The sequence below is a fragment of the Episyrphus balteatus genome, chromosome 2 (assembly GCF_945859705.1).
Source record: "Episyrphus balteatus chromosome 2, idEpiBalt1.1, whole genome shotgun sequence".
Classification (NCBI taxonomy): domain Eukaryota; kingdom Metazoa; phylum Arthropoda; class Insecta; order Diptera; family Syrphidae; genus Episyrphus; species Episyrphus balteatus.
The window spans coordinates 113089433-113099637 of NC_079135.1; the positions used below are offsets into that span (position 1 = coordinate 113089433).

The 10205-nt window shown below is 33.1% G+C and overlaps 1 protein-coding gene across 1 annotated transcript in view; it reads right to left on the minus strand.

The window, feature by feature from the left end:
• LOC129911117 (putative RNA exonuclease pqe-1) overlaps positions 1–5644 on the minus strand; it is a 73276-nt gene extending 67632 nt beyond the window's left edge. The window contains exon 1 of the mRNA XM_055988791.1: positions 3633–5644. Within this exon, the coding sequence (XP_055844766.1) occupies positions 3633–4101 (469 nt within the window). The 5' untranslated portion in view covers positions 4102–5644. The remainder of the gene's footprint in view (positions 1–3632) is intronic.
• Between the last annotated feature and the right edge of the window lie 4561 nt (positions 5645–10205).

Genomic DNA, 10205 nt, shown 5'->3' on the forward strand with positions numbered 1-10205 from the left:
GTGAAAATGTTTGTATTTTCAAAAGAAAATAAATGTTGATAAGTTCTAATTTAAATTACCCCTAAGGCCTGGGGTACACAATCATTTTTACTTGCAGCTAAAATGAGTATCTGACTCAGCGGCATCCCAAGTCGATCTTGTGAGGAAAAAGATGAGCGTGTTAGCATTGCTTCGGCACTGCACGAGTTATTAGATCTGTCAGTAGATTGCCGCAGTGTCACCGCAATTTTGTTTGATTTCTGTTAAGAATCAAATGGCTAGGTCATCTCTCATCTCATCGAGTGTCAAAAAACGTTTGTGTTGACCATTAGAAAACGCATTAGCTTTTCAACGACTCCTTTCTTACTCAATGGAGGGTACTGTTTCCAAAACTGCATTTTTTTTAGCAGCTTTAGTTTATAAAGTACATATTCTAACATAAAAATGCATACAAATTCATACAAACAAATTTTTATATGTAACTTTTTTAAATTTTAATTTGATTTACTGAACCGAAATACATTATGTACATTTGATACAAACTTTTCCAGTAATACTTTCAGGGGCGTACACTCCCTTGGGGCAAGCGGGGCTGCGCCCCGGGGCCCCTAAACGACTCTAGGGCCCCCACTGGATACAATACAGAGAAGGAAACTGTTAGCATAAATTGAGTTACGAAGTAAATTAAAATGTATTTAAATCACTTCGGATACAAGGGAGACAAATTATGTCATTCAGTGTATATATATCGAAAAATCGACGTTTTTTTTGCCATAAAATAATGATTTAAAATGTCATTCGGCAGATTTTTTTCAAATAACTTCTTTTACGAATAATACTTGCGAAAAAATAGATTTTTCATCATTTTTCTTCGATAAAAAATCAAAAATTGGAAAATATATGGTGTTTTATACCCTCAGTTTTGGCATGTGCAAACAAAATTTCAAACGCAAAAATCTTTCTTATTTGACCTAATCCAGAAAAACTAAGAACGCCATCGTGTTCAGCATACTCGAATTATCTTTAGTAGATATGAGAGCCCTCTGTCGGAAAAAAAAGTTCCATTTTCGAACACAGTGTTATTAAATATTTTAGGGGCCTTTAAGCACTTAATTTTGAGGCCTCAAAAATAATTTTTCAGGTGCCCCAAAAGAAATAAACTAAGTTTGATGATGGAAAATCAAATGTGTACATATGTATTACTTCAGAACAGAGGCCCCAAGAACTATCAATTCTAAGCTTAAAAAAAATTATTTTAGGGACCTCTAAATATTTAATTTTGGGGGCCCCAAAATTACTTTTTCAGGGGCCCCACAATAAAAAAAAAATTATGTTTGATGATAGAAAATCGAATATGTACATAAAAATATTGCTTCAGAATAGAGGCCCCAAGAACTAACAATTCTAAGCTAAAAAAATTTTTATTTTAGTATTATTTTAGTATAAGTATTTACTACTTTTATCATAGAAATTTTAAGTAAGTAGGTATAGCAAAGTGCATTACGAACATATTAAAACATTAAAATAAACCTAAAAATTAATAAGCCATACAAATGTATGGCGTATACGTACTTTTTTTGTATCTAAGGGGCCCCCAAATATCAAAGGGGCCCCAAAATTTAGTCTTGCCCGGGGGCCGCGGCGACTCAACGTACGCCACTGAATACTTTAAATACGTATGTAATAAGGAAAGCTTTAAAAATAGCAATCACCCAAAAAATGTGAAAAATGAAATTATGTCAAAGATAAGAATTCTTAGAAAATTACAAATATGGTTTTTTAGGCTTACTGAACCCAAAGAGGTATGTATGTAAATTAGGTTTGATATCTTTTTCTGGGAAATGTTAACAAGCACGGATAATTAAGTATGAATAAAATCATCTAGATAATCTGATTTGACTGGAAATTTAGACATATTCCTGTTTAAAAAAACATATCAAAAAATAGTCTTATGAAAGTATTAAATCCTTCCAGAAACCTATGCAAAATATCTTGTAAATTTGAATAAAGCCAAATTAAGGTAAGAACAACAGTTTCTGAAAGTTTTTGTCATGATAATATTTATAAAAACCACTTTCCAGATTCGCTTCGGTAAAGAGTTTTTACTCTTTCAATATCATGCAATTTTATAACTTCTTAAAATGCCTTGGTTTGAAAAACGTATGTAAAACTTTGGTGGGCACTTTGTATAATGCTTCAAATTTTTTTTTGACAACTGTTTTGACCCTGATTTAAACCATAACTTCCCTACTTCATTGCATTTTCCTTTTCTTTACAGTAGTACCTAATAGACCAAGTTCTTCTTCACGATTGTAATAGAATGTTGTGTGATATGTATGCCCTTTAGAAACTGTCAGGGCATTTTCGTTTTACTAAGTCTTTCGTGAGGTATTTTTTCCACGATATTATTGTTGCTCGGATATTTTTTTGCTTTTCGATAAAATTTAATAAAGAAACGTAGCTATTATTTTTTAAACATATTTTTTTTAAATTATGCCTTAAACGTTCGTCTCAGAAACATGTTAAAAAACAAAGGATTTCAATTTGACAGCAATCAAGACAATAACTTCCAAAGGTTAACAATTCGAAATAATCTTCAAAAACACTCCTCTCCCCATTATATAATTTCATTGTCATTCTTTATAGATTCATTTCATCAAGTCATTGTCCTTATCATCAATACCACTCACATGAATAAATCTGCCCCTATATAAATAAAAAAAAAAAAGAAACAAAAACAGACATTTTCCCGCCACCATTTCATCTTAAATCGGCTCTATAAAAAAAAAATTAAATACAAAAGTTTTTCATCGCCTTGACAGTGTAATGCACCCTTTTTTTATCAATGCCCTCCATCATCATCCTCATATTCTTCAACCGCAAGCTGAATGAACTTAAAAAAAATCATCTGATAAAACGACCTCTCTACGTTCAATGACACACTCTGATGCATGGTTCTTGCTGCTCTCTCTTGTTACGAATTAGTATTATTATATTCGTAGAATGTGCAAAAAATAAAAAAAAAAAAAATTCGTGACCTTCGAGTTGTACAATAAACCCACCCACATATACAACAAAAAACCATTTAAATCTGCCACCCTGCTGGCTGCTATTATATACTGGTACAGTGTTTTGCCGGCTCACACAATGATAACAAAAAAGAAAAAAAAAACAACAACAAAATGCGTCCCAGACAGAGTCGGCTTTTTTTTCACAATTTCAACATCATCATCATCAACACCCTTATCATACACAATACTCAACACTTACAATACTTTTGGGGTTTTCTTTGTTCAAATTGTGTTCACCTCGTCACAAATAAATTTAAGGCAAAATTCACCTCATCTCCTCTCCCCTTTTCCACTCTTCGATAGATGTGAAGAAACAAACAAAAAATAACGAAGAAATCATCAAACATCGATTCGTTCAAGTTCATTGCCGTTCGTTGAACTAGCAGCGCTTTAGAAGCGCAAAACTCATGCCAAACAATCTCACACACAGACAAACTTAGGCGAGATATTTAGAACGCGTCTGTGTTTTTTATGCGATGCATAATATCACTTCCCCCCCCCCCCCCCTTTTCTGACAATGACAACAAAAAATTCAAACAAACGAATAACAAAAGAAAAAGATTGTTTATCTACAACACTTACTTTGTTTTTGGTGCACCTGCATCTCTGCTGACGTTGTATCGACCTTGCGGTATCTGCGTTGTAAACGCAACATATACTCGACTTCTTCCTTTGTAATTAGGGGGCGGTGTTGTGCTGCTGCTTGTTGTTGTTGATGGAAGAATTGCAATTGATAGGGTCCAGGAACTTGACCACCACCCATCAAAGCTAATGCTGCCACACTATTGTTTTGATGCAATTGCTGTAAATATCTTGCACGTTGTTCGTGTTGTTGTTGGTGGTGTTGAAAATGCGAACGCTGGTGTTGTTGATTTTGATAGTTATTTCGGTATTGTGTTGTAAATGGCGATTGATGATATGAACTCGCTGCTGTATCATACATCAATATCATCGATTGTTGCTGTTGTGGAACTGAAACTGCAGCCGTTACAGCTGGACCCCCTCCCGACACATGACCCATTGGTACAAATATCGGACTATTGACGTTCATTTTGTCCAAGTTAAACAATATATTTTTTTTCGTTTATTATTCTTTTGTTTTTGTTTTGTATCTTTATTTCTTCGGACTGAAAATAGTGTTGTTATCGCTCTCGTTACTTTTTGTTCGTTTTTATTCGTTCTTTGTTTAAAAAAATTTTCGTATTTTAAGTGAAATCAATAAGTGTTTTGAGATTGTTCTTTATCAAAAGATACTTTGTTTGTGGTGTTATTTGTATTGTTTCAATCATAAATGGTACCAAAAACTGTTTATAAAGGTTTTCTTGTCGATTAGTTGTTATAGGGATGTGAATAAATTGGTAATTAATCATTACTCGTTGTGTTGAGATAAAAACACTAAGTAAACACTTATTTTTCACTCTGTTTATTTGGCTTGTAAATGTAAAAAAAAAAATATTTTAAGGTACTTAAAAAAAATTTCTCTCCAAATTCAAGCGAGAACAAAGAATATAGATAAAAGTAGGTCGTCGTTTGTTTTTTTTTGTTTATAATTGTTGACGCGAGTAAAGTGAGTATATACAAAGTGTTGCCGTTGTTTGTTTATTTCAAGCACGATCGCTAAACACTTGTCATACAACACACAAATTCATGAAGAAACAGCTGACAATTTTTTTAGAAAAGATATCACTTGTTTTTTGTTTGTTAAGACCCCAAGAATTCCCTAAATAGAACGGAATTTTTTTGAATCTATAAATCTTCTCAGCGTTTTGATGGAGGAAAGTGTTGACCGCAAATATTGCCGAAATTTTATGCACGTCCGAAGATTGAGATACAATAAAATCACTAGCCAGTATACATCCGACCGAAAGATGAAAGAAGTTGATGTGTGTATTTAGTCGCAGATACTTTTTTCTTTCTTTTTGTTCTTTTCTTCTCTCTCCTGGGTTCTGTTCGGTGTGTTGTTTTGTAGCTTGAAAAGCTTTGTAGCTTGTTTTGGGATTGAATTTTGAATCACAAAAGTCGGATATATGTGAAACAGGAAGCTTTCGCTCTACTCAAATGTACTCAATGACGTAAATCGCTAGATAGATATGACGAAAAATCTCTTGAATTTTAAAAACTTTTGCGAGATGGTTTTCCCCTGTTTACTGGTGGATTTTGTTTTTGTTGTGGGATTTTCACTTGAATACAAAAAAAAAAAAAAAATAACAACAATACACTTTTTGCTCTTGTTTATTTTGATTCTGTGCGAATTCAGCTGTTGAATCTTTTTGGATTTGATTTCGGTGTGTCGGTGTATCTGGATAAAATCGATTTTCTTTTTGACTCTGTTATCAATGCAAATGATGATGATATCAAATTATTATTTTTGTAATTTCGGTAGAAAGAAATTTCTTAAGCAAAAGATACGAATTATTATGAAATATATTTGAAAGAAAGTATGAAATCATCAACCGGTCGCGAAGAAAGATAAAGGTATTTTGTAAGAATTTCAACGTTCTGGCAGTGCCGATGAAAGATATGCCGACTCCGACGATGTTTGTAGAACAACTGTTGTTTGGTTGCAAACGATGACACACTATCGGAACGTAGTTCGTAGTCTTCGTGAGCTATCGGACGTTTAGTACGAAAAAAAAAATCACTCCTTGTCGTTGATACTGGAAATAACAAATAAAACGATTGTTTAAACTTTTTTTTTCATTTCTATTCATGCAGTTCAACAAAACAAAAATGTATTTTCCCTCCTTTTCTATATAATATTGAATAGATATTTTTAATTATATTTTTACTTGCAATCGACAAAACGGCGGGGAATTTCTTAAGTATTTTTTTATTTTGTTTTTAATCTTAACTTTAGTGAGTAAGCAAGCACGAACGAACAACTCACAACTCAACTATAATATTTTATATACGAGAAATTGGCACGCGCATGATGATGTTGTGATGTTGTTATGACGTTCTCAAGATTGCTGCTGCTCTGAAGCTCTAAGTAGGTATTTTGTTTTTTTTTTTCAATTTGTTATTAGTTGTTGTTAATTTTGTTGTTGTTGTTAGTTTTGTTTTTATTTTTAATTTTTTTTCATCGAAGAATCGTATCATGATGTATATTTATGGGAATTCTTATGAATTATGATGAATAAGTTAGGTAGAATTTAATAAATTTTAAGCTGATTAGATGGGTATTTTTATCAGGAAATTAAGGAGTGATTGAGAAAATGTGTTGGACTTGTTTTGTTTTGGATTTTGTAGGTATCTACAAAGTATGATAAGGTTAAGTTATTTACCATGAACCTATTATCAGTACTTAAGGGGATGTTGTTAGTTTCGATTGTGGTAGGTAATGTTTAAGAAGTGATGCTTTTGGGATGTGAATATATTTCGAGATTTTTTCGAAGTATTTGATAACATTGGTTTCAAAATCAGATATTGAACGTTTTGAAGGGTATTCGAATTTGAGCTATCTTTCGAAAAAAAAATAATTAAAGAAAAATTGCTGGCTGGCTGATGTACTTTCAAGAATACATTAGAGAAATATTAAATATGACCAATACATTGGTTTGGTCGCAAACTCCACAGTTTTATAACATTTTATGTCAAGGAAAATAGAACAATTAAGAATTAAGATTAAAAAAAAAAAAAAAAAAAAATGTTACACATACGCCACAGTGACCCGATTAGTTTCCTCTCATTTAAGGTGAAAGAAATTCTTTTTTTTTTTACTATACAGGGTGTCCCGGAATGAGATAAAAAGAGTTTTTTGAGGGATGATTCTTAGGTATATTCTAAGAAAAAAATTGTTTTACAGTAACTGTCTATCTGCAAAGTTGATACCCTTTAGCGATGATTTAAGAAAACGCCCACTTTGGTATGCCTTTCCTCATGTTAATGTTAATAACTCCGTTAATACTTATGATAAAAACTTCATTAATGTCTTGATTTTTAGAAAAAAATATTCTTTGTACCTTCATTTAAAAAATGGTAATATCTTGTTTAATTGCTCAGATATTAATTTTTAAATGGAATTATTTTTTTTCTTACCCATGATAATTTTTGACTTTGGCGACGATTTTCTTCGATAAATGTGTTATGAACATAGTGTTTTATAAATTTATTCTTATGAAGAAAACAATAATGAACAAAAATATTGTTTAAAAAAAAAATTGTTTAAGCCAGAGTACTTATAGATTTTACAATAACGAAGATTTTATGGTATTTGGGAAAAACTGCACCAGGTAAAATCTCTAAAAAATGTCGTTTTTTTGCTTTAGTTAAAAATGGGTTTATTGCATCAAGACATTAATGAAGTTTTTATCATAAGTATTAACGGAGTTACTAGCATTAACATGAGTAAAGGCATACCAAAGTAAGCATTTTCTTAAATCATCGCTAAAGGGTATCAAATCAACTTTGCAGATAGAGAGTTACTGTAGAACAATTTTTTTCTTAGAATATACCCAAGAATCATCAATCAAAATCTTCTTATCTCATTCCGGGACACTCTGTACACTGACTGCTAAATTATATGGTTTTAAGGTTAATGTTTTATATGTGGAGTGCGTAAATCTCGGATCTCCTTATTAACAAAATCGCGATGTTTTATCCACTAACGCATGTGGATAAAATTCATAAAACAAAATGCTTTTCAATTGGCGGAACAAAATTAGTATAGTATAATGTATAACGTCGGTGAAACCAGAAAAGTGTGTAACTCCAAATTTTCTGAAAATTAGATTTGAATGCCATCTGTTAGACAAACCTGATATCTACCGTTCCTTAAACCGAGAATCCCCTTAAAGTTCATAGTTTTTATTTTATTAGCAAATTAGAAAATGAAAACTCATACAAATAGTGAGGCGGCTTAGCATTAAAAAAGAGTTCAATCGTGCACTTTGTGATAAAAGCATGAAATTAACATCGTTGGTAGTACTCAATTTAAGAGTTATTTTGAGATATTGGGCCACCTTGTATTCCATTCGGAAGGGTAGATACAAGACTTTTTGAAGTTATACTTCTTATGGGAGGGTGGGTATGAAAATTTACTTTTTGACAAGAATGTCAAAGGGATTATGACGCGATCACCCTGGGTAGCAGGGCTGTCGTTTCACCTTTAGAGTACGCAGTACTTTAGTATTTAAAAATGCAGTACGCCACAGTACGGCAAACATAAAACACACAACACGTAGCAAGTTACATGTTTCATGTGGCAAGTTGCATGTGGCAAGTTGTATGTGGCAAGTTGCATGTGGGAAGTTGCATGTGGCAAGTTGTATGTGGCAAGTTGCGTGTGGCAAGTTGCATGTGGCAAATTGCGTGTGGCAAGTTGCATGTGGCAAGTTACATGTGGCAAGTTGCCAGGGTTGCAAAAAGCTAACATTTCAGCTCAGCTCACAGCTCAGCTCAAATTTGAGCTAGGTACCATAGCTTAGCTCATTTGAGCTGAGCTGAAAGTGAGCTGAGCTGAAAGTGAGCGCCCCAACTTCCAACGCCTATATCTCGGAATTTTGAAAAAAATGAAAAAAAATTTTTTGATGCCAAAAGGTAGCGGGGACTCTAACCTACATTTGGGTACAACTTCCATCCCTGTAGGTACACGCGTTCTCAAACCAGGAGAACTTAAAGGTAAAAAAAAAGTTAAGCCCGATTCTGAAAAAATAGGCATGATGTGGCGGTTTAACATGCAAAGCGATTTTTTAAAAATCTGACAATGTGCAAAGCGTAGGCCCATGACACAAGCTATCATTTGGCATCACTCCCAAAAATTGCTCTCAAGCGGCTTAGCTTCCAGGAGCGTTCAAAGATTCGGGGATTTTTCGAAAAAAAAAATTTACCCCAACTTTCAAACACGATTTTCTCGGAATTTTGAAAAAAATCGAAAAACCGGATTATACCACTTTCGGGTAGCTGAGAATATAAGCTTTCATATGGCACCACTCCCCTGTCTCTAGATCAAAGCCTTCCAACGCCTATATCTCGGAATTTTGAAAAAAATGAAAAAAAATTTTTTGATGCCAAAAGGTAGCGGGGACTCTAACCTACATTTGGGTACAACTTCCATCCCTGTAGGTATACGCGTTCTCAAACCAGGAGAACTTAAAGGTTAAAAAAAAAGTTAAGCCCGATTCTGAAAAAAAAGGCATGATGTGGCGGTTTAACATGGAAGGCGATTTTTTAAAAATCTGATAATGTGCAAAGCGTAGGCCCATGACACAAGCTATCATTTGGCACCACTCCCAAAAATTGCTCTCAAGCGGCTTAGCTTCCAGGAGCGTTCAAAGATTCGGGGATTTTTCGAAAAAAAAATTTGCCCCAACTTTCAAACGCGATTTTCTCGGAATTTTGAAAAAAGTCGTAAAACCGGATTGTACCTGATTTTTTTTATGATTAAAAAAGAAATATTTTACTAAAAAAATAGAAATATATTTACTATTAACCCTAGAAAGATAATCTACGTCTGTAAGACGTATGGCGTGTAAAGAACTGTTTTATCTAATTCAATTCAAATTTCTGGGTTTTTGTTAAATTGATTTGATTTATTATATTACTTCTTTAAAATAATCTAAGTAATGAGTTAAATAAATATGACAAAAAGTGTTAACATAAGACCAAAAATCTTTTTTAGAATCATACGTCTCTGAGACGTATATTATGATTATCTTTCTAGGGTTAAAAAAACCAAGAGAAAGATCACGAAAAATTATCTGTTTTATTTATAAAAATATCCATGTGTTAAAATAATTCCATTAATAACTAGAACCAAACATCTTGAGCTATGGTGTTTTATAAAAGTTTAAAATATCTTCATATTTCATTATACTTTCCAAATAAAAATCAATGTATCCTCTCACCCATCACAGCTCAGCTCAGCTCACTTTACTTTAGCTCACCCAACAGCTCAGCTCAACCATCAGCTCAGCTGACTTTCAGCTCAGCTCAAATGAGCTGAGCTATGGTACATAGCTCAAAAGTCAGCTAGCTCAAAATTTGAGCTGAGCTGTGAGCTGAGCTCAGCTCACTTTTGAGCTTTGTAGCAACTCTGCAAGTTCCATATTGCTACTACTAGTGCTGAAGCACACACAATTCTCATAAAAAAACCATATCGCACATTTTATGCTCAATTCATTTAGTTTCGTTAAGCGTATACCGTACGTTCTGAAC